The following is a 26,030-nucleotide window of genomic DNA, read 5'->3' on the forward strand; positions in this document are numbered from 1 at the left end:
TTCCACAGGATTCACCGTTGCCTGACTCCCCAGTGGATAATCAACCCATGTTTAATGACATTTTGGTCAAAGCAGCTGAGCACTTTGGCATTGAGACTCAAGAGAACTCAGCAAGACAGATTTTGGCGATCATCCTGGGGGACAAGAAGGCTGCCACACAGTTTATACCTATTTTGAAGTCTGTATAAAGGAGAATCCAACCTTCTCTGGAAACGCCCACTCAAACAAGGGCAGCTAACCCAAGAATAGAAAAGTTATTCCGCTGCCCCATCTGACCCCTTGTACATAAGGACAGCTTAAGCCAGACTCACTGGTAGTCACAATAACCCGAAAGAGAGCTGGTACACCCTTGGCGTCCTCTGAAGCACCACCAGACAAAGAAAGCAAAACACTCTACGCCATGGATAGGAAAGTGGCTACTTCCGCAGCGTACCAAGCAAGAATTGCCAACTATCCACACTGTTGGCAAGCTACGACTACTAAGTGGGACGAGGTTACTGCCCTAGCTGGCTCTGCTCCTGAACATCTGAAATCCAAACTTGTCCTTGTCGCAGCCAAAGGCAGGGCCACTGCTAGCAGCCTGCTTACGAACAACCTGGACGCAGCAGATAATGCCGGACGCATTATCGCAGAACTCACTATCCTTAAGCGGCATGCCTGGCTTCGACAATCCGGTTTTCAAATAGAAACTCGGGCAACCTTGCCCAATATGCCAATAGAACCTAACGTTTTATTTGGCAAAGCAGTGGAGGATGCTTTAAAGTCAGCCATGGACGAGTATGAGACACGAAGTCCCTCAGTCAACTCGCTAATAAACAGACCGTCAAAGGGGTGGAAACACTGCTGCTTTCGCGGCCAAAGTCAGAGACTCCAGTTACAGCCAAAATACATCTTGGAATTACAACCAAGGACAATCGTCCAAAGGTTATCCTAGAGGCCAGTGCAGAGGTCGCGGGAGGGGGAGACCCGCCACTGGCAGAGGTGGAGGAACGCCTCCCAAACAATGACCCCCCACTACAGGTCCCCTCCATTCCTCCGCAGTCAGGGGACGGATTTCAAAATTCACCCACGCATGGGAGGGCATAACCATGAACAAGTGGGTGTTATCAACAGTAGCGAGAGGTTATTGTGTGGAGCTCCTAGAATAGCCATCAAACCTCGCCCCCGCGCCAAACGAAAAAGTTAAGAGCGGAACAAATCATCTTGATGGAGGAAGTCAACGCGCTACTCAAAGACGCCATTGAGATTGTGCCGTCCAGCGAGGTAAACGGGGGCAGGGGGGAGGGGGAGGGGGTTTGTGTGTATCCAACATACTTCCTTGTACCAAAGAAATATCTGACAATGCGCACAGTATTAGACTTGTGCCCTTCAAACAAATATGTAAAGCCACAAATGTTCTACATGACTACGCTACAAGAAGTAAACCCTCTGCTAAAGGAAGAGGTGAGGGGGGGGAATTACATGGCAACATTGGATATGAAAGATGCTTATTTTCATATTTCAATGCTCCCAGTGCACACAGAAGACTCTTGCGGTTCAAAGTACCGAACCAGCACTACCAATTCAAGGTGCTACCCTTCGGAATAGCCTCGGCTCCACAGGTATTCACCAAACTACTGGCGGTGGTGGCAGCACATCTGCGCATGGAGGCAGTCCCAGTGTACCCCTACCTGGACGACTGGCTGATCACAGGAGAAACTCCCCATCTTTGCAAACTAAACACCCAAAAAACCATAAATCTTCATCAATTGGGCTTCTCGATAAACTAGAAAAAGTCAAGTCTTGTACCAAGTACATCGAAACAGGTCTTAGGAACTGTATTAGATACCCAAAAAGGCTTAGCCTTTCAGTCCATGCAAAGAGTGCTAAACATGCTTTGGCAAATACACCAGTATCAAGCCGGTCTCCAGATAAGCATATGCAAAGCAATGCGATTACTAGGCATGATGGCATTGTGCATTTATCTAGTCCCACACGCATGTCTGCGCATGCGACCAATGCAGGAGTGGTTGGAGAAACAATGGTCTCAGGCAAGTGATCAGTGAGACGATCTAGTGATTGTTTCGCCAACACTGGTTCAAAACCTACGCTGGTGGTCGAAAGAAAATGTTAAAGGGGGAAAACCCTTCCATGATCCAGAGGCAGAAGCAGCTGTTACAACAGATGTGTCACTTTCCGTGTGGGGGGCTCATTACCTTCACCACACAGCACACGGTCTGTGGACACAGGTCACTGTTAGAAAGCAGGTTCCAGACTCTTTAAGTTCACTTCATGTGAGTTTATTTCCAGCTTAATGGTTACAGTTCCACATGAAGACATTAAGGACATTAGTAGTGGAGAGACACCGGCTCCCATCACCCAGGGCCAGCCAGCAGTAACTGTCACTGAATAGAACACTCGCCAAGAATATTCTATCATCCACACACAAACATTCCACATGACATCTCCAGCTACATCACCAGAGACAGGCACAATACAACACACCTCCCTCCTTTACAAACCTAACCTGCACAAAACAAGTCACACACCTCAACAAAACTACTACCTTCTGCTAACAGACACACATGACACACATGACACTCAACTGAAAACTGACACTTCCACAGCCAACCCAAACCAACAAAAACATCACACCCTGACAAACCGCAAACCAAATACCCTCGCAAAAATACTATCATCCATCGGCCTGTTCCTGCCACAAACAAGCTAATGGGCTCTCGCCGCATGACCGACCAACCCTGACCTGGGCAACATCGCCTACATTCCTGACCACCACACAACTGCTTCGCCTCCTGCCACCTGCCCCCGCCTACAACAGTGCGGGTGTCCAGGCTGCCACCCTGAAATCTCCAGCAGGCCTCTAGACTGCCACTCCAGAGAGCTGAGACCTCAGTCTCCAAAACCACAACCTCACTCCACAGGGAATACTGAATGGAGACATAGAACATCACTCAAACCAGCAGAAACGGCCACGTACCCAACACCATACACACCGCACCAGACCAGGATATGTAATCCCTCCAAACGCATTGAGAGCAGTGGCCACATACACCCAAAGCGAACATCATAAACTGGTAAAAACTGAACAGTCTTTTTAGCCAGGATGGCATCCCCAAACAAGTCAAGCTGTTGGAACCAAAAGGCAAGACAAAATCCACAACAAAATAACAAGTAACATAGAAAATCATTTACTCACCAGCTATGGACATACCACTCTCACTATCACCGGGTCATTACTAGGCGTCCCCAGCTACCCCTTCAACGTCAGCTACCAACAGTCCAATATGATGAGAAGGTTAAACCTTAGAGAAGGCGCTACCTCCCCTTAAAACAACCAACATAGTTGTTCAAACTTTACTTAGAAAATGAGATAAACTCATCAACCAAACCCAACTCCAAACTTAAAAGACAAACATTCCCCTGCACCGAAAGAGCGCGGGCGCTACCCCGCTCTAGAACTACACCATGGCAGTTCATCTTTTACCAATAACCTAACACGAGTACACATCTTCATGTCAACTTCATGGCACACACATCATTGTCCAAACCATGCCAAGCACATATTACCCAAAGATTAACTCACATGTCTAAAAACAGAACATCACGCATAACCCATGCTAACTGTGAGTTCAATCCGCTACCAATCTCTCACTGACTCTCTCCCCATCCAGATAATGCATATTATATACAATACCATAAGAGGAAGATTGATAACATGCATTTTAAAACGATGAAATGCATTACCCATATTTTCCTATAAATGAAACAAAACTCCAAACCCACAACTTGAATGAACCTAACGGTCCATAGCCATTACTAGTCTCCATCACAGCCTTAATGTCCATAGCCATTAGGGCTCAAAGAAATCCCTACCAGTCCATGTTGCTTCATGCAACTCTAAATGGAAAAAAAAACGTTAGTTTTATCCATCAGACACACATTATAAGTGCATGCTTTGTACCGCCACAGTAAAAACATTTTGCTAGCGGAAGTCCATGTGCCATGAGGAAGGCACTCTAAACCTAAAAATCCTCAAAACAGATTATTCTTTCCATTCACACTACATGCATCTTTCAATAAGACTGAATACAAACAATCACCAATGTGCACGTTTTTAACTGTTTACCCTCCATACTTCTGTGGCTTGTTGCTCAAAACTCAAGACTCAAAAGGGAACGCCCTATGGATGAAATGGTCAGGGAAATTTGCTTATGCTTTTCCCCCAAAACCATTAATGAGCAGGATTGTGAACAAACTACACAGAACAGATGACGCTCGTTCTAGTTGCTCTTATGTGGGCGAGACCACCATGGTATCCGCATCTGCGCAAACTGGCGATGTGCGATCCCATCAAGCTCCTGTACCTAACCAACCTGTTAACTTAACACGGAGGAACAATGGTACACCCTCAGCCACACACGATGAGTTTGGCAGCATGGCTCCTGAAGTCATAGAGTTCGGACACCTTAATCTACCACAGCAGTGTATGGATATCCTCAAGGAGACAAGAAAACCTAACAATATACGCTTATTTCGACAAAAGAAAAAATTTGTTGTTTGGTGCCAGTCCAAACAAAAAAACCATGTAAAATGTACTCTTTCTTACATTCTCAACTATATGCTCCACTTGTTAGACTCGGTGTTAGTATTCAACTCTGTAAAGGTCCACCTAGCGGCTTTATCAGCTTATACCACCTCTCAAAGCAAGGTATTGTGGTGGAAGATTCCAGTAATTATAGCATTCATAGAGGGAGTCAAAAGACTCCACCCGCCTATTTCAAACCCACCACCAGGATGGGATCTCAATGTAGTGTTAGCTAAGCTCATGCGGTCCCCATTGAGCCTATGCATAAACCAAGCTTTAAACACCTGACAGACAAAACTGCCTTCTTGGTGGCTAATGCTTCCATAAGAAGAGTTAGTGAATTGCAAGCGTTGTCAGTGCAGGACCCTTTCTTTATCATACATAAAGATACATTGGTTTTACATACTCATCCTAGGTTCTCCCCTAAATTCATTTCTAAATTCCACGTGAGCCAATCCATTGAGCTTCCAGCTTTCTTTCAGAAACCGACTAACTCAGCGGAGGTAAAACACCACACTCTAGATGTGAGGATGGCTGTTCTTTACTACGTAAACAAGACCAGACCACTTAGGAAAACAGATCAACTGTTTGTCTCCATAGCACCAGGCAGAGAAGGAGGCCGCATTTCGAAGAATTCCATCTCCAGATGGATAGTAAGATGTATTCAATTATGCTATTCATTATCTAACAAAACACTACCTTTTACACCAAGAGCTCACTCCACAAGGAGCACTGGAGCTACTCTGGCCTTTATCGCAAATATCCCCCTAGACCGCATCTGCAAAGCAGCTACATGGAGCATACTTTCACTCCGCATTACTGCACTGACACACATTCCAAAGCAGATACACAGGCGGGACAAGTGGTTCTAAAACATCTATTTGCCGCTGTTCCTTCTCATAACACTGCTTGCAAATCTATGCACAGCATGTGATCTAAGCAGATTCCACAAGCCTCAGAAGGGATACATTACTCACTGTAATTGCATTTCTGATGCTTGTATCTGCTTAGATTCAAATGCGGCCATCCTTCCTCCCCTGAGAGAAGGTGCATAGTTATCATGAGCTTTCTGTCTATATCTGCTTGGATAGAACTGTACTCACATTACACTTCATGCAACCTCATGTCAAAACAATCTGAGGGACCTCGACACGTGAAGGGCCATGGGTACGTTGGACGTCGCACTAGGGATAGTATTACTGGCACGCCCTGTCGACGCCCCTTTTCGAATTTCGAAAACAAATGTAATACTCCACAGCTTCCACTAGATGTTGGCCTATGCATCGCATGTGAATCTAAGCAGATACAAGCATCAGAAATAAGATTACGGTGAGTAATGATAGATATATATATTTCTGATGTTTGTTAATCTGCTTAGAATCACATGCTGTGCATAGGTCCGACATCCAGTGGTCACTGCGGAGTATTGCATTTTGTTTTTCGTAGTCAAAAAGGGGACGTCGACAAGGCGTGTCTGTAACACTATCCCTATAGTGACGTGTGTTGTACCCACAATCCCTCACGCATCGAGGTCCCTCAGATTGTTTTTTTCCGCCCAGCTTCTGGTCGCCTTACGCGGAGCTCCTAGAGAGACATTGCAAATACTTACTACGGACCTCGGTCCTTAATTATACTTATTATATTGTTAAACGTCCCTCCACTCGACGTTAGCTGTGAAGCTGTTTCTCCGCCGAGCAAGTTTTCGACGGAGGGAAGAGACGGAGGGGATCCTTCGGTGCTGCCGAACACGTGGCCTGGCCTCGCCGGCCAACATACAGTAGGGAGAGTGTGGGTTCGAACTTCTATCTTCCCTTTGAGAATGTCTTTCTTTCTCCCCTATCTTTCCCTTGGGGTTGTTATCACCAGTTATTATTGCCTCAGCTATGGAGAGGACACCTTTTAAGTTTTGCCCATGCTGTAGGGGCAAATATACTTGGAAGGATAAACACAAGCTCTGTAATCGTTGCTTGCCCCTCGATCATAAGGAGGACAGCTGCGCGGCCTGTAAGCTCTTGAAACCAAGAACTCTTAAAGAACGGAAAGTTAAGAGGTGGGCGGACTACGCTATGTCGAAGTCAGTTTCCTCACCCGCCGCCGCTGTTACAGAAAGTGACGAGGAGGGTGATAACTCGACGTCCGTTACAGAAGGCATTAACCCCCAGAAGGAGCGCTCGCGCTCCTCGACGTCCGTCCCCGGCCCCGACGGGCTCGGCTCACGCCCTGCTTATGGGGATGAACACCCCGGCGACAAGGACGCACATAGACCCCATAGGCCTAAGCACACAACCCACGGCTCTTCTTCGTCCAGGACGAAGGATCCATCAGCGCCGAAGGGGACGCAGGGCACTCCGGCGTCTACCTCAGACCGTAAGGGTCTCAAGCCCCACCCGCAAACGCAGCCGCGACCAGCGATTGGGCTTTCATCAAACACGGGCGCTACCTCAAAAACATCCGACGTAACGCTCCATAGAGCGGCCATCGAGAAACAACGCGTAACGCAGGCAACGTCGACACCAGAGCCCTCTACTGACGAACTCGTTGTCGAGAGCCTGGCGAGAATTGTTTCCGAAGACAAACGTAAGCGGACGACGAAACAGACGTCGAATACCTCACCAAAAGCTATAGAAACGCCGAAAAAGCACAAGAGTAGCCAGGAACTGCCCCCTTCATCTAAGGGCACTTCTGAACTACCGTAGGGCTTTTCTGAGGGCGACGGAAACCTTTCGTTGACGTTGTGGGAGCGTTCTAAGCGGTTGGAAGGTGAAAACACTGATTTCCCCCCTCTAGACTATTCAGGGGTTCCCCATGAGACCCTTGAAAGACTCCATTCTTGTATGGAGAAAATGGAAAGGTTTTTGGGTAGCCAAAACCCACCCAAAAGACCAAGAGAATGGACCCAGGAAGACCCTAGGGTCAAGATTCCTAGGCTGTTTCCCCCTTCTACAGACGCATATGACCTCACTGAAGAGGAGCAATACCTCCAGGAAGATGAGGAGTGTTTGGGTGGAGAGGAAGAACATGAGGAAGAGGGGTTTGAAGAAGACCCTTACACTAGTGCAGGAGCTTTTGAAGAAGATACAGCTACCTCACAGCCCTGGCAATCCCCATCAGTGCAGCCTTGGCAATGCCCATCAGTGCACTCAGACCCTGATGTCTTTCACCCTTCTCCTCCCAAGGATTCACCTATTGGAAACACCTCCCCCATAGATGACCAACCTTCACTTAATGCACTATTGCGCAAGGCAGCAGCGCATTTTGAAATAGACACAGGGGAGACTCTTCCGGACATAGACTTTGTAGAAAAGGTTATTAAAGAAAAAGCCCCGGTTAGTCAGTCTATTCCGCTCCTGGCTTCTATAAGGAGAAGAATAACTCCTTCCCTTTCCAATCCGGCCTTAGTCAGAGGGGTCAACCCTCGGATAGAAAAGCTCTTCAGCCCTTCGTCCTCTGACCCTTTGTACATTAGGGGACATTCTATTCCGGACTCCCTTGTAGTTACTAATACAAGAAAAAGAGCGGGGGTACCACTATCCACTAGTGAGGCACCACCTGACAAAGAGGGCAAGAAGCTCTATGCACTTGGGAAGAGAATCACGACCTCCGCCACCTTCTCAACTAGGATTGCAAATAACAATCCCATACTAGCTAGCTACGCAGATGCACAGTGGAGCAAGCTGCGCAGCGAAGCAGAGGACGCACCAGAACCCCTGCGTTCACGCCTGCTAGCTATAATCTCAGAGGGAACTCTTGTAAACCAGGGCATCGTAAAGAACTCATTAGATGCCGCAGAGACGGCTGGCCGTTCCCTGGTTCAGGGAATACTTCTCAAACGCCATGTCTGGCTGCGCAATTCGGGATTTAAGCCGGAAACCCAGGCTTCCCTGATAAATAAGCCAATAGAACAAACACATCTGTTTGGGAAAGCAGTTGATGAGGCCCTAGAACATGCGAAGAAAGAGTTTGATACCATCAACACTCTTGACCAAATTTCTAGGCCACCTAACAGACGCAGCTATGGCAATAGACGCTCCTTTCGTGGCCAACGCCAGCAGCAAAGCCAACAGCAATTTTACTCTGACTGAACTGGGTGCTTTGGTTAGAGGGCCAGTTGGTAGCAAAGAGGCCAACGTCGTGGCAAAGGAAGAGGTCGCGGCTCCAGCCCCAAAGGTCCCACGCCCAATGCCAACAAATGACCCGAAGATTCGGGTCCCCTCCCATGCATCACCGGTCGGGGGCCGGCTAACATCGTTCCTTTCAGCATGGGAGGGAATAACGTCAGACCACTGGGTGTTATCCACCATAGCCCACGGATACTGCATCGAATTCAACGGTTCCTCGAAATACAGACCCCCACGGAACCGACGCATGACACCGGAACACCTCACTATTCTTCTTCAAGAAGTAGAAGAGCTACTGAAAAAAGAAGCTATAGAGGCTGTCCCCCTATCTCAGGTAACGGAAGGTATTTATTCAGTGTACTTCCTTGTACCCAAAAAGGATTTAACCATGCGCCCTGTATTAGATCTGCGCCCAGCGAACAAGTTTGTCAAACCCCAAAAGTTTTGTATGGTGACCTTGCAGGAAGTAATCCCAGTGTTATCACAGGGGGATTACATGACAACACTAGACATGAAAGATGCATACTTTCATATTTTAATGTTGCCAGCGCACAGAAAATACCTCAGGTTCAAGATAGAGAACAAACACTACCAGTTCAGAGTACTACCCTTCGGGATAGCATCTGCACCAAGGGTATTCACAAAAGTACTGGCAGTGGCAGCGGCCCACCTGCGCAGGTTATCCATCCCGGTATACCCTTACCTCGACGACTGGCTCATAACAGGGGATTCTTACGAAACATGCTTCTCCAATACCCAAAAGACCGTAGACCTTTTGTCCCAACTGGGCTTCTCCATCAACGAAAAGAAGTCCAGCTTAGACCCCAGCCAAATCAAACAATTCCTAGGGGCTCTAATTCGAACAAAGGACGGCCTCGTCTTCCCCTCCAACGAGAGGGTCCAAAACATGCTGTTTCAGATCCCTTATTATGTGTCAGGTCGAGAGGTGACGGTATGCAAAGCAATGCGCTTGCTAGGGATGATGGCGTCATGTATTTATTTGGTACCTCACGCGCGCTTGCGCATGCGCCCAATGCAAGAGTGGCTTTACAGCCAGTGGTGTCAGGCCAGCGGACAATGGGACGATCTAGTGGTGGTCTCGCAGGCCTTGGTTCTCTCGCTACGGTGGTGGACAAAAGAAAACCTGTTATTAAGGAAAACTTTTGCCACACCCGCGGTGGAAGCCACTCTTGCCACGGACGCATCCCTTACAGGATGGGGGGCTCACCTATCCCATCAGACTGCTCACGGAGTGTGGATCCCGAGCTTAGCAGCCAAGCATATAAACCTGCTGGAACTACTAGCGGTGTTCAAAGCACTGAAAGCCTTTCAGGAACACTTACAAGGAAAGACAGTGATGGTCCTCACAGACAGCACCACAGCCATGTACTACCTCAACAAGCAAGGGGGCACTCACTCTCCAGGACTGTCCAAGCTGTCCCAGAATATATGGAAGTGGGCTCTCAAACACAACATGTTCCTACTATCACAACATGTACCAGGGGAACTCAATCTGCTAGCAGACAAACTCAGCAGAGACTTCCCCCTGCCCGAAGAGTACGAATGGCAATTGCACGAAGACATCGTCTTAGACGTCTTCACGCAATGGGGATTCCCGGAAATAGACCTGTTTGCAACTCTGGAGAACTCACAATGCCAAAGTTACACCTCCAGGTACCCCCAGAACCAGTCCAAGGGGAACGGTCTGTCGATTCAATGGTCAGGGAAATTTGTTTACGCTTTTCCCCCGACTCCCCTTCTCAACAAAGTGGTGCACAAGATGCACCAGGAACAGGTTACCATACTAGTGGCCCCAATGTGGGCCCGGCAGCCATGGTTCGCTCACTTGATGGAGATGTCCCTATCTCCCCCAGTGAAACTTCCCTGCCCGTACAACATGCTGTCACAGGACAAGGGCAGGACACTGCATCCATGCCCTCAGACCATGAACTTAGCAGCCTGGCTCCTGAGATCATAGAATTTAGACATTTACAACTCCCGCAGAGATGTATGGACATCCTCAGGGAAGCCAGAAAACCTAATACTCGCCACTGCTATTCTAGCAAGTGGAAAAGATTTGTCATCTGGTGTAAAGGTAAGAGCATCAACCCGGTTGACTGCTCTCCCACTAACATTGTTCTGTATTTGACCCATTTACTGGATTCAGGTCTAGTGTTCAATTCCATTAAAGTCCACCTAGCGGCACTTTCTGCATACACCACTTCCCAACTTAAAGTGTTGTGGTGGAAGATACCAGTTATCAAGGCCTTCATGGAGGGGGTAAAGAGAATACACCCTCCGATAGCTAACCCAGCTCCCGGATGGGACTTAAATGTGGTACTTTCTAGACTCATGGGCCCTCCTTTCGAACCCATGCACAAGGCAACTCTTAAAGACCTCACTCTTAAGACTGCTTTCCTAATAGCTATCACCTCCATTAGAAGAGTAAGTGAACTACAGGCTCTTTCTGTACTAGACCTCTTTGTAACAGTTCACAAGGATAAGGTGGTTCTACGCACACACCCTAGGTTTGCACCAAAATTCATCTCGAAATTTCATGTAAACCAGTCAATAGAACTACCAACGTTCTTTCAAAACCCTTCCAGCTTGGGAGAAAAAAGTCTGCATACACTAGATGTACGCAGAGCTATCATGTTTTACATGGAAAGAACCAGACCACTGAGAAAGACTAATCAGTTCTTTGTCTCTGTGGCAGCAGGAAGAGAAGGAGATGCAGTTTCAAAGTCCACTATATCTAGATGGATTACACGAGAACACGGGAGGCAGAAACAAGAAAAAACTCGAAATTGGCAGACTCAGTGCTCTTCAAACTAGAGCAAACGTCAGCTAAAGACAGCTACCTGGTCCTCAATCGAAGAACAGTTCTAAAACTATTAGGGAAAACTGAACCTCCGACATATAACATCTTACGACCTTAATTGAGCCTTATCATCGAGCATAGAGCTAAAGTATATCTTCATATCAGAAGCAAGGCAACAAGTACAATCACTCCAGAAATAACAAAAGATCTTCAGCACTTAGGACTCAAAATTCAACTGCTTGCGAAACCAAAAATAGACCTGGGACTCAGAGAGAGAAAAGAGAGCATTCGGAGAGCCGACGTGACAGGACTCCCCCGTCCACCAACCTCAGAAGGCCTGAGAGGAGAGCGGAGAAGGAGGGCATAAAAGTCGACTTGGAATACTCAAACAAATGGAACCGGAGAACCTCAGCACTTAGTACTAGTAAATAAAGGTGCGATGAGAGACAACACGAGAACCCCCACTCAGAACGATGGGCGACCCCGGTAATAAGAGAATCTAAAGAAGTATCTGCCTCAAAACCATGGAGATGGTTTACAGACACCTTCTCCCGACAACAACAAAAATAGCAACGACCAGCGGGTCCCTCTGAAGTCAGAAAGATAATCACAACTCCTTTGACCCAACGCCACAACAGCGCCCTAAAAATTGCATCGTGGAACACCAGAGGACACCGCCACCTAACCAAAACAAATGACCTAAACTTGCCTTTCTTTGACTTGATCTGTCTACAGGAAACCTGGCTATCGACCAAACCATCCCTAGACGGATACGAAATTGAAATATCTCGGGCAACCAGAAGTAACACTGGTCGACCCTCAGCGGGCATACTGATCGCCGTCCGAGTGGGCTCAGCACTCACCTCAAAGGGCACGCTCACAGCGAGCTATGGCAAATTGGCGTCACTAGCTACTTGGCTTCACTACAATCATGCCCAAGACGCCTGGGAAAACACCGACCTGGCAATATTAAATCTATATTGGAATCCAGAAAGAACAGACGATTTCTGTAATTCAATAACCGAGAGCATTGACGAAATAACGATGGACAGGAAAGTCCAAAATATCATAATCTGTGGCGACTTGAATGCAAAGTGTAAGGTTGACCCATCGAAGAGTGCAGTACAATTCCAGGACGACGAAAGGGGCCGCGCGTGGGGAAACCTAATGAAATCGAGAAAATTCTACAACACGGCAGAGATAGGCGACTGTGGCCCCCAAATTCCAACATGGGGGGAAAGGCTTGAATCCTCGGCCACATTAGATTACATATTTATCTCGGAAAGCCGGATTCCTTACTTCGTGGACTTTAGAGTAAAGAAAACGACAGAAAGCGACCACAATCTGCTTCAGATGACATGGAACGGAGCCTTGCTGGAAAGAGCAGAGTATCTACCAGACGTGGAGACAAATAACAAAATCGTCTCCGGCTCACCGCATCAGACATCACAGCTTTCCGGGAAAACCTAAAACGGACCCACGACAGGGAGCCTGGGCAGCCAACAAGACCTGAATATACATCCCTACTGGTAGCCCACAAAGTGTCCTTCAATGGGAAACCACGAACTCAGGTTCCACATACCCACGTATTTAACAACACAGTGGCCGAAAAACGAGAAGTAAAAAAAAAGCCAAAAGATTGGCAGTAAAAATGAAAACGACCGCTTTGTGGTCCGCCCATGACACCTTAGCGAGATCTTACAAATCGTGGCTAAAGACACGACAAATGTTGTACCAAAACGATGCTGAAGCCATGTTACGCACTCTCGCCTCAAGAAATACAAAAGACCTCTGGTCACTACTAAAGACTGCCAATGGCCAGACCGTACCATTGATTTCAAACTCAGTAACTGAACAAAGCTGGATACAGCACTTTACAGATCTATACCAGGCTCCTCTAACACGGGAGCCACGGACTGTGCGGCCGAACACAAACCAATGGATCAACTTGACTGACGTGGAAGACATCTCTAGAATAATGACCAACTTAAAAGCATTGAGAGCTCCAGGCCCGGACGGGCTGTCAACCTGGATCTTAAAGAACACCCGATGGAATGGGCCTATGCCATCAGTGAACTATTTAAGCAATGTCAAATCTAGAGGCAGATTCCAGAAACGTGGACAGAGGCAGTCCTAGTCCCAATTTTCAAGAAAGGAAACAAAAGTGCACCGTCAAACTACAGACCAATAGTGCTCCTTGATATCATCGGCAAGATCTTTGCGTCACTCTTGTTGCCTCATTTCAAGAACTGGGCTAGAAATTCTCCCTCGGCAGACATCTTTCAAACAGGCTTCCAGAAAGGGGCAGGAACAACAATAAACCTCTTTATTCTGAATATCATAAAAGCGAAAATAAAAAGTGGAGCGCCTAAGGTGGTCTTGGCGATGGTGGACCTATCCAAAGCGTTCGATATGGTAGACCGGAACCGACTTTGGTCGAAGCTAATAACGTGGAACGGCGCAGGTCCGGTTCTTGAGCCCATAATAGCCCTTCACACCTCAACAACGCTACGGGTCCGCCTAAGCCAGCAAGGCACGCTCTCGGACCAGATCCAAACCAATCGTGGGGTCAAACAAGGATGCCCACTGGCGCCAGCGCTATTTATAGCATTCATTGGAGACTTCCAAGATTCAGAAAGAACACTGCGATCTTTTCCACCGAAAGTAGGAGCTCAGCAGATATCAAGACTGTGGTATGCCGACGATCTGGTCCTTTTGGACCAGACACCGATAGGCCTACAAAGACAATTGACAAACCTAGCAATGTACATGGAAAGTAACAATTTAACAGTAAATATATCAAAAACCAAAATCCTAATATGGACCAAGGCGCCGAGGAAAGAACAAACCAACAACTTCTTGACCATGGAAAATTCAAAAATCGAGCAAGTAAATGAATATAAATACGTGGGAATCCAGCTCGACAACTCTTTAAAAGAGAACTCGCAACAAACAATACTATGGGACAAAATGAGAAATTTAACTGCACAAGCTCGTTCAATAGACAGAAAGTTTGGAAAGTTCTCGTGGACCCCTACAATCCAGTTCTATAAATCAAAAGTGGTACCTGCCGTAACCTATGGGATGGCAGCAAACTTGTCTTTGGAAGAAGAACTATGGACTCAGCTGGAAGGTCTATACTGGAAATCAGTACTGGGTTTGCCAAAATCAGCACCGATGCCAGCGATTAGAAGAGATCTGGGCTTGTCATCACTAGCGGTGGCGGTAACACAGAGTGCCACACAGCTCTATCGAAAAATCCTGATCCCTGACTCACCTCCAATTTTCCAGGTGGTCGCTTCCGAGATCAACAAGGGATCCTGTAAACCATTAGTGGAGTGGGTCCCAAAAATTCAAGTGAAATTAGAAGAGGTAGCGTGTGACGAAGAAACGCTAAATCACAATCCAGGGCGAGTAAAGATCAAATTGGAGCAGCAAGACTGGATAAACTCAATCGAAAAAAGCCAGTCCTACAAATTGCTAAAACACCTACCGACAACGCACAACCGGTTGAAAGTCCCATAAAAATACTGCGAGAGATTCCCGGAAAAAAAGTTAAGGAAAAGCTTCATGCGGGCTCGTCTAAATTTACTTCCTACAAGAGAAATCCTTTTCATCAGAGCTCTTGCACCGACCCAAGACTGTCTTTTCTGCGCTATCCAAAACGAAGTGGAATCAATCCGCCACCTCCTCATATCCTGTCTAGGTCTAACAAAGGAAAGGCATGCCTTTTTGACACCACTGAGCGACCAGTCTGCGAGCCTCAACGAAGAAACTTGTTTGTGTAGAATGATAGCAGGAGACTCGGCCAGATGGTCTAGGGCTGCGGCCAAATTTCTTGAAGTGGCACTCAAAAAAGTCACTGTTGTCCAAAGTGAAACGTTAAGCACACCCCAAATCCACCAAAACACACTAACACCAACACTTTAAATTCTTTTCTCAACTGACAGTGGTGTCGCTACGTAGCGGGCTAAGGATCTAAACGGAAATCAGCAACCTTTTGCTAAAACCTTTGAGGTTGTAAACAAAAAAAAAAAGAGCGAGAAATTCACCACGGCATATACAGTGACTAAGGCCACCTGCCCATCATTAACTGACGGGCACTATGTCCAGAATGATCACCCTTCGAAACGGCTGGAGTATGACTAATATGCTGTCTGCTTCTGTTCTCCTCTTCCACTGATGTTAGATAAGCCTGGTAGTCAACTCAAATCTTTGGACTGACTAGAGGTTAGAAGAAGCAGATAGTAGTTTCCTTCTCTATTATTGGCCCCAAGACCAACTACTAAGCAATATATATGTATTCTTGGAGTTGCTTTCCGGTTCATCTCGGGAGAATACATAGTTTTGCAAGCAAGAGACCCAAGTTAATAAACCGGTGTGTCACAACTGGCAATGCACCCACATCCCATGAGAAGCATCCCAAGGGATCAAATTAGAGTTCCCTGTCTTGACATGGAGCAGCCAAAAAGTAGGAAGATGAGAAGCCTGTAACCTATGAAGAACACCAGCGTTTGGTCCACAACAATTTTGGCATCTGCCCTCACAATCTGAATGAAAAGCCTTGATTATAGCAGGTGTGTAGTATAGAGTGTTTAAGGCTTTACATTGGATAGGCCTTAATTTGGAGCTCAAAGAGATCTCATTGGTTAGTTTGCAGACACGTTGCCATTGTCAGTAATAGCACTTTGTAAGTCCTAACTCTGTTTGTCCTGGATTTTAGTAGCAGACTTGAGTGTTAAATGTTGCACCAGTGAATATGAAGTGGAAACGCATTCAGGAAGTGCTGCTTGGCTGCCGGGATCGCTGCTCCTGTGAACTATTGTCACTAATTTACTGTGGTATTCCTATAATGCTAAACTAGCACCATCTGCTATTTTCAGGACTTTAAAGCATTAACTATACACTGATATTGTATTTGTATTTTCTTTTAGAATTAAGAATTGCATTGCCAAAATATTGTTTTGGATTAAACCGTGCTCCCTCCTCCGAGCATTCATAGTTAGCTTGCGCGCGCATTCGCGAAGTGCTGAGAAGTGCTGCTTGGCTGACCAGCTGGCAGCGGCCGTTCCAAATATCTTTTCTATTCCTTGTTCAACATCGCCATACATTTGCTGCCCTCAGGTGATCCCTTTTTGGATAAGTACTTTTTGCATTTTGTATCAATTGCATTGCTTTGTTTCTCATAAATTAGCTAGTGGCCTATGTCCAGGGGCATATACACCCTGAAGTCGGAAATGCCGCAGCAGAAAGAAATAACAAAACTGGTAATTCAATTCAAACATAGACCAGTGAGGTCCACTCCCTCTACGAGCCCATTTTGTAAAATAACTGCAGGTGGCTCTTTGCTGCCGAAGATCCACACAGTGGATATATGTGATTTCTATCACCTGGAATCCAGGCCATCAAGGGCGCAGTCTTCGATGGAGCCCACCTATTTAGCAGCCAACATTCTGAATTCTGAAAATGACAGTGATATAACTCTGCTGTCATCCCCCACCCCTACGCTACTAGTAGCCGGTTATATTCAAACCCTGCTAGATATTTCAGTTTCAAGCGAAGCTGCATTGAATGATTCTGATTGTGCAATTTTCAAGCCAATAACTATCATCGATGTAACTGCGGCTGAATCTGCGATGACTAAAAGTGATGGGTTGAGTAAGCCACTCGCTGTAATGTCAGCTGCTAATGACGAAGCTCCGGCGAGGACGCTGTGGTTAAAAAAAACAATAACAATATTAGATAAAAGGGGAATAAAGAGTTTGTTCTCGGCTTTGTACAGTGCACATTCAACTGATGAGAAGGGCTCAGTGGAGTGCTTGAGGCGGAGGTGGGGCAGAGATATGGGAAGAGAATTTGACCCAGCGCTCTGGGGGAGGATGTGCAAGGGGACATCGATATCTATTCAATATAGGTTGCATGCTGTTGAGCTCCTCCTCAGGAAGCAATACAACCCGGTCAGGTTATCGAAGATGTTCCAGTCTGCAAGCCCCATATGTTGGCGTTTGTGTGGAGAAAGGGCTGATTAATGGCACATGTGGTGTGGATGTCCATATTCAAGTGTTCTGGGACGAGGTCCTGGGGTGGATCAAAGAAATGGATGGGATCCCGCGCATTAAAATGCTGCTGTTGATACTATTTGGTATGGAGGAAGACGGTGGGGAATTTAGGTTGACGGGGGTGGCGGTGCCCCTACTACTCGCAGCACGGGCTTGTCTAGTCCTGAAGTGGAAAGTTACTAGGATACCAGGAAAGAAAGATTGGATCAATGTCAAAGGAATGTCACTGGGAAACAGCGGATATTGAAATTGGATGAGGTGAAATGGTTTGAGAGGGGAAACACCCCTCACCCCCACCCTGGGAACAGCCTAGTCAATGGGACAGTTGTGTAAGTGAGCCAGGCCACTCAAGAGGCGGCCATAGACTTTGGTTCTTACTGCGTGCTAAGACTCTGCTACACCTCACCAGAAAGTTAATATTTTCTTGTGAAAAGACTAATAAGACCCAGTCCGGTATGAATGGAATGGGGGGAGGGGGTGTTTTAAAAGTTGGTCATGACGGAGAGGCCTTATTGGAGGGAGGGTGGAGACTGATGTTTCTTGTAATGTAGATCTTCATGTTTCCAACCTCAGGAAAATTGATAAAACCTCCAAATACAATGACATTGAACTCGCAACGAGCTAAAGTGAAGCCTGCCATTTACATTACCTTAACAGGCATGAATATATCTCAGATGACCCTCACAAAATGATTTGAAGGCTTAGATGCCCCATCAAATGTTACTGCTCACCGAGCTACACCAGCAACAGGCTAATGATAAAAGCAAAATAGCTGGAGTTGGCTTGTTAAGTGGAAATATAACTTAACCTGCATTAAACATTTAACCAATCCCTAATAAATGTTACCACAGATAGTGGGGTGGCTGTGGGTCCTCGTGTCTCAATACCAATAGTGGTGCTCCTCCACAGTGTTTCACACAGGGATAATACTATTGATGCCAGTCGAATCCACCCAAATAATTGATAGCTCAGCTGTAGATTTAGCTTCTCATGTCCAAGCAAACAGGACTTTAATATCTTTAAACCAACTGGAGGCTCAAAAACCAAAACTTTACTGCTTCAAAATAAGTCCAAGAACGTCAATTCTAAGGCCTCAGTCTCACTCTAGTATTAAACACTTTATTTGATCCTTAAATGTACCAAATAAAAAGGTGAAATCCATATCTTCTGCATTTGTTAAAAAATATGTGAAAATTGATTTAAACCACAGACAAAATTCCTAACAGCTAGCCACACAAACTCCAATACATGCCCTTTGATGACGTAATTGTAGCTGATGATGCACGCGAGTCGCAGACAGCATTGTCTGAAGCAACTCCTCTGCTGCCCACCTTGGGATCACGGCCACAAGCTCCAATAGTCTCACAACTTTCTAACTTTGGAGCAACGTTGCAGTGAAATCGCAAAAAGCAGTTGCACTATATATTGCCTCCTCTCAAAAAACAAAATTGCAAACCAACTTCCCACTCGTATGGACCTTATAACCTATTTAATGGTCAAAAAGACCAGATAACCCAGGCGATTGCCACCCTCCTGGCATACTTACAACTATATTAAAGGGCTGTTAGGCCACAAACCTAAAAATTCTTCTAGTGCTCAGTATAATAAAACCTTTTAAGAATTTGCGTGAGCCAACTCTTCCTTTCAAATCGCTTCCGGAACACTTTAATTATCTGATTCTACAATGTAGGCCCTGCCCTTTCCCACAATATGACTTGAACAGCTCAACCATTTTGAACATCTTCAACGACATTCCGAGTCTAGAAGACCTATCCTCCACTGATATCAACCAAGTTAAGTTCCTTAAAGATACTAATTTGTCAGTAGTAAGACTATGGATTTGCTCGAGTGTTAATACAATATAGGAATCCAGAGCTGACCTGTTCTCCTTGGGCTTTTCGCTTTGCCAAAACTCTAGGCATTGGTCTCTTAACACCAACTTTGAAGTTGTGCATGAGTATCGTTACTTGTCAATCAACTTCAACGATAAAAAACAAGATCTCCCATATAGTAAGGAAATTAACTATAAAATCACAAGAGCCATATCACAAGCGTGCATCATAAATGTCAAGTTTCATATATACCAATCCTCACCTTTTATAGACAAAAGGTGATCCCGATATTACTTTACAGTGCAGAAACGAAGTTCTGGAGTTTGTAGATGTTCTGGCTTAGGATTGAAGGCCGTTTTTGGAAGCGAGTCTTGTCACTACCAGCTAGCTAGACAATGGCCATAATTAGGGATGAGCTAGGCTTATTGACTTTTTTTTTTTATTTTTTTATTTTTTTTTTTATAGAGCCTCTGTCTGGAAACAATGTTCCTTATATATAAAATGTACACTAGCAAGTTAACCAGACTCTACAAAACCTATTATCCCAGTATGTTCAGATGTCAAGTCACAAATTGATGATTGCCTGGAAAAATGAAATCGGCACCATATTATATGCAGCAGGTATTTCAATTGACCTTCTAGTATCTAAACCAGTGCGAGCTAAACACAAGATCTGGCATCAGGACTGGATTAACACTAGAAATGCATGCAAAAATACAAAGACTTTAATATTCCTTTTCTGCACAAAAGATTCCAAAATCCTGAATCATACTTTGCAAAGTTTCCATCTCCTCTGTATAGGCATGCTTTCTTGCGTTTCAGATTGAATGTATGGTCTGATAATGAAGTATTCACTGAGCGTAAAATTATATCCCAACCTGCTATTACATGTTGTTTTTGTCAAGTGACGGGACAATCGGAATCCTTTTAACATCTGTTAATGGAGTATCCAAACCTGCGCAATACACGTGACAAATTTCTGAAAAACATTTTATTAATTGCAAAATTGACTGATATTTTATGGCATCAGTTATTTTGTGCTACTAAAACCTCCATCAGGCTTGCTATTGTACAATTTTTATTTTCATTGAATATCGCACCAATTACCTGAAGTGCTTTTTACTCAAGTCTAGTTTAACTTAAATAGATCGATCTGTATATACTTCTAAGGCACATTTTTATGTGGAATATGTGTTTCATTTCCTATGTTACATATGCACGTCTGCAAGGCATTATTCTTAATGTCATTTTTAGTATTACACAAATCTTGTGATTGTTTCATTTGTTATTAATTCACTGTATTTATATCTTTCTGTATCCTGCTTTCATGGTTTTGCATTTACTTGACTTTTTGAATCTGTTAATCTTTTGGTTTTAATTGTAATTATTTTGTATATTGAAAGGTTGTACTCTGTCAACTAAATAAATTAAAAAAACAATATAAAGTGGAAACCGACCACCTGCATCCCTTCGAATATCTGACATACATAATGTGAGGATGCATACTGCATTCAACAGGAAATGTGGTCTACTTTGCAATAAAGACAGACCTTGTATGTTCACACTGAAAAACTGTTAAACATCACCTCCCCTTTTTGAATGCCATTTTCTAGCAATTTAAACCTACCTTCTGGATATATAATCCCCATATTATGTATACCAGCCCTTTGGCCATAATCACTCAATCGCCCTATCCTTAAAGGGTGTTGCATTGGAAAATCACCATAGCAAGACATCCCTGTAATGTCAGCAATTTCAATTCTCTGACGAACCCTATGTCAAGCTTCCAACGTTGTGTGGACACGGTCAAAAGGACAGGTGCCTCTATTCCAAGATCCTTTTATCATAGATTGTCTGACTGCACATTCTTCAATTTTGACGTGTGGACTTGGGGGCGGTGCATCCTCAGTCCAAAACAAAAATGAAGTAAAGTGCACTATGCTTGTGAAACAAGGTGATGTTGTTCAAAATCGGGAGCCTCACTCCCTCACATTGTGTATGGTTTGGCTATATGTGTCTGTCTGTGTCAAATTGCCTTTTCAGGAGTACTGTTCTAGCCTGCACTGCTGACCTACATATTTGTCTCTATCATATGCAGTATTATAGTAACTTGTTTTTAGGCTCTGGATCTGAAATGAGTGACCCTTCATATATGTATTGTAAAGACCGCAGTGATTCAGTCTCTTCCCAAATAATTTGGATGCATGGCAAGCAGTTTGTATTTGTGGAGCCTTTCTTCGGATAGTAAAAAAAAAGTAATCCGATTTATATTTGTATTCCTATACCCTTTCTTGTCAATGCAGATTACAGATGTCTTTTCTTTACACAGGTGTCTTTATGGGGGAACAAGTGTGACCTTTCCATCTCTGCTGGTCAAGATAACTCACAGAAATCTTGCCTTCTAAACTCTCTACAGGACTTGAAGCCACTTATTCTGGTCAATGACATGGCAAATGTGTGGACTTTGGTTTCAAGCTTCAAGAAGGGAAATACTAATGAATCCTCTAGTTTGAGAGTAGACATTGTCCTGGATAACGCTGGATTTGAACTTGTTACAGATCTAGCCCTGGCTGACTTCCTGTTGTCTTCAAAGATGGCCACTCAAATACACTTCCATGGTAAAAGCATGCCATGGTATGTTTCAGACACTACAAAGCAAGATTTTAACTGGACAATTAAACAACTTCAAGCTGCCAATCACATGTGGATGTCAAAGTGCGGCATAAAGTGGGAGGGCAATCTGAATAATGAATCTTGGGTTTACCACGATCATCTGTTTTGGTCCCTTCCACATGAGTTTTGTGACATGGCTCAGATTTCTCCTGACTTGTACGCTGAACTGCAAAAATCCAATTTAATTATCTTTAAAGGTGATCTGAATTACCGAAAGCTCACAGGGGACAGAAAATGGGACTTTACTGTTCCATTTTCCCAATCATTAAATGGATTTCAGCCAGCCCCTTTGGGCAGCCTAAGAACACTTAAATCGGATGTGCAGGTTGGTTTGAAAACTGGACAGGGTGAGCAGCTTACATTTTCTGACCCTGACTGGTTAATCAGTGGGAAATATGGGGTCATCCAATTCAGTACTGCTGTGTGAGAAAACATGACGATTATAGGATCTCAAATGGGTGATTACAATCAGTGGATCCACAAAGGAAGAAAAAATCTGCTGTTACGCCAAGAGTATGATTTCTTGCTATCGTATTTTTTACTAATATGTTTGTCCATGTGCTAATTAACCAAAAAAACTGCTGTTGTCTGTGCACTGTTTGGAGCACTGTAGGTTTTGTGGTTTCTTGTCTTTTTGCAATTGACATATCCATATCGACTTTCTAGTTGCTGGGTTGTCAATAGCTAACTTTCATTTAATAGTGTCTTTGCATTTAAGTGCAGGTGGCGTGATAGAAGCACGTTTTACTTTTATCAAACTTAATGAGGATATCGCAAGAGCTATCACATCTTGCCAACAATTCAGTTAATGTGCGACTACTGCTTATTTTATATATATATATTGTCTCTGTAGATTAGTAAATTTCAGAAGCTCTTTAGCTTTCTATAACTATGCCATCAATCTCATGGGTCCGAAACCTTTGGCACGCAAGATATTTTGGGCTAAAACTCCCATCAGCTCTAGTATGCATAGTCAATGGTGAGGGATCATGAAAGCCGTAGTCCAAAACATCTGGAAAACCAGTGTTTGCAAACCACTGCTTTTACCCATTACAATTTTAGCAAAGAGATTACAAGCCTTATTACGCTGCATAAGTTTAATTGTTACAACATCGGTATGTGATTTTTGACAGACCTCTATATGTCCAACATTTGAAACAGTCTATGAAGAAATGATTACACCCAAGGGGAAAATAATGGGGATACAGAAGCCAGCATGACAATGACCGTTACAAAAAATAATCTGTTGCAAAAACATGAACCCTCTGGAAGCATTGCATTGCTGTTTTGGAACGTATTCGTATAATAAAATGGGTTCTCCCATAAATTATTTTTTCTCAAAATATAGTAATATTAGTGTTTTGTGTTTTTGGTGTCTGTAGTGGCACCCTGAGTCAGGTCCCATGTTGAGTAAATACACTGTTCAAGTACTTGTATAGTCTTTTGCAATTCCAAACAATTGATGACATTGCACACTGTGAGGCTCTTGGCATCATTAAGTTTAGGAGAAGGAATAGCACAATGATGTACTTAAAGTTTTGCTGTGGTGGTCGTGCTAGGACCACAGGGCGTATCCAACATTTTGAATGTTCCTTTCTGAAAAATAAAATGCATGACTTTCAAGATGTGTTCACACTGGTACACATCTTGGCCACTGTTGATAAAAACACCTGGATATACTTAGCAGATCTTTAGGGAGATATGATATGGAATTTATAACAAATGTTTCTACGGATCTGTTTATGAAACTGTTTATGAAATTAAACCTGCAAGGCCTATCTCTTTGGCCTGATTTCTGCATGCAAGTAAGTCTGCAAGGTCTTTGATTGTGGGATTCCATGTTTTCTGCTAATGAAGATCCACTCTTGCCTGGAATACTCACTAATTGGTGCCTCTGGCACATTTCACAATATATTCCTTTATGATCACATTCAGTGTGAGGTTATCTAAGTCAAGACAAAGTCCTACTTGCAGTACTCCTATTTCATTTAGCTGATAGTGGTGTTGCTGGACGCTAGCTTGTGCTTAGTATTCTTGCCCAGATTAATCCCTCAGTGACTTGTCCTACATCCAGTTTTAATGGACTGTCAATATTGTGGTTTACTCTGGTATGAAGGGCTGGCATCATGCATCAATGTGGTTTTACCAACCAGACTCGATTTGAGCAACTTACAGCTGTAGCTGTTCTCACAGTTGACCTTAAAAATTAATGAACTTGTATACAATTCAAGAGTTTTAAATGTTCTTAAACCAGTTTAGCTATGCAGAGTGTTTGGTCCGAATATGAGCAGATTGTTCAACAAATGGATCTTTATATATAAAGCTGAATATATTTGTGTGTCACTCCGTAGATGCCCTCATTTACTTATGCTCACCCCGATTCACTACAGTAGGTACTAGAAAAACAAGTTACTTACCCCTGGTAACGTTCTTTCGACTGGATGTTCCTCCAATGTATTCCTCATCTTTGACATGTAATGTTCAGCTTGAGCTGCCTCAAAACTTTTTCGGCAGATGGTGCTGTGCGCTGATGGTGTCGATGTCCCTTGAAGGCCTCTGTTGATGGTTGACGTCATCGGAGAGCATATTTAGCACCTGTGGCACCCGTTGGCCCCACTTTTTGTTTTTCCTCCACCTCATGCAGCAAAGATGCCCATAAATACAGGCATGACAGTACCCAGCCTTGGTGGAGCGGAAGCTGTAATGGCATGGCATATTCTACAGAGGGGTAGGATGGGAGGGCAATGAGGAATACGTTGGAGGAACATCCAGTCGAAAGAATGTTACCAGGGGTAAGCAACTTGTTCTTTGAATGGTTTGTGTCCTCCAACGTATTTCATCTTTGACAGACTCCCAGAGCAGTATTAAAATTTGGAGGTGGGAGTAGAATTGCCTATTATGCATTTTCATCGGAACAGAGAACTGCCTTGCCAAAAATCCCATCCTGAACCTGGGAAGAATCCAAAGTTATATTTTGTAAACGTGTGGATGCAAGACCATGTTGCCGCTTCAGATGTTTCTAATGGGAACACCCCTTTAAAGGGCTGCAGATGTAGCCATGCCCCTGGTGGAATGTGCCTGCAAACCTTCAGGAGGGTTCTTCCCAGCCAGTCTGTAGCACTCAGAAATCACCAAAATTATCCACCTAGATGAGGTCTGTTTGGTAACAGCCTGACCTAGTTTGTGTCCTGTATACCCTATGAATAGCTGATCATCATGTGAAGCGGTAAATGTATAGTGCCTCCTTTGTGATTAATATTGGCTTAAGCCTAGTTGCAACACGGTTTTACTCGTAGAGCTAAGTTCCGATTTTGGATCGACTTCGCCACCATTTTAGATTCATCCGCCATTTTGATTTCTGTTCGTACGATTCTCTGTTGTAAAATGGTGGACTGTGTTTTCAACTTGCAACCAAGCCTCCCGACCTTTGAGACCTGTTAATGTTTAGGCTGTCCGAGAGCCGGCTGTTTAGACTAGGTAATGAGACCTTGCACTTCATATGAACTGTCATCTAAGTATTGCCTGCGCACATAAGACTCATTCCTGTATAACCGTTGGGACAATGAAGAACAAACCTCGAGTGTATACTCGGGCAGAACTGCATTGTGCAGAAATGTAGAACAAGGATTGCCGCGGGATCCGAGAATATACACCACCATTGTGCCTTCATGGAAACGCAAACCTGTGTAATCCTTTTGCATATTGTTGTATAAGCAGTATGTGAACTAGGCACAAACTCTAGACCACAGATTATTAACGTGAAGAGGGGCTGGACAATATTACTCGAAATTGTATAAAAGCACAAATGTTTAGACGTCGAGCACTTTCTCACCTCTTTGTCAAGCTGGTATACGTTGCGGGCTATTGAGAGCCAGATAGCTATCTGTTTTTTGTTGTAAACTATGCAGAATAAAAGATCTGTCAATCTTTTCAGCCCGTGAT

The 26,030-nt window shown here is 44.5% G+C and overlaps 1 protein-coding gene across 10 annotated transcripts in view; it reads left to right on the forward strand.

Annotated features, from left to right (window-relative positions):
- The window catches only part of ARMT1 (acidic residue methyltransferase 1), a 440,514-nt gene extending 417,083 nt beyond the window's left edge, over positions 1-23,431 (forward strand). For all 10 annotated transcript variants that reach the window (XM_069628307.1, XM_069628310.1, XM_069628315.1 and 7 more), the window contains one exon: positions 21,745-23,431. In XM_069628307.1, the coding sequence (XP_069484408.1) occupies positions 21,745-22,515 (771 nt within the window). In that variant the 3' untranslated portion in view covers positions 22,516-23,431. The remainder of the gene's footprint in view (positions 1-21,744) is intronic.
- The last annotated feature ends 2,599 nt before the right edge of the window (positions 23,432-26,030 follow it).

Source organism: Ambystoma mexicanum, chromosome 12 (genome assembly GCF_040938575.1).
Source record: "Ambystoma mexicanum isolate Mex_15411 chromosome 12, UKY_AmexF1_1, whole genome shotgun sequence".
Taxonomy (NCBI): Eukaryota; Metazoa; Chordata; class Amphibia; order Caudata; family Ambystomatidae; genus Ambystoma; species Ambystoma mexicanum.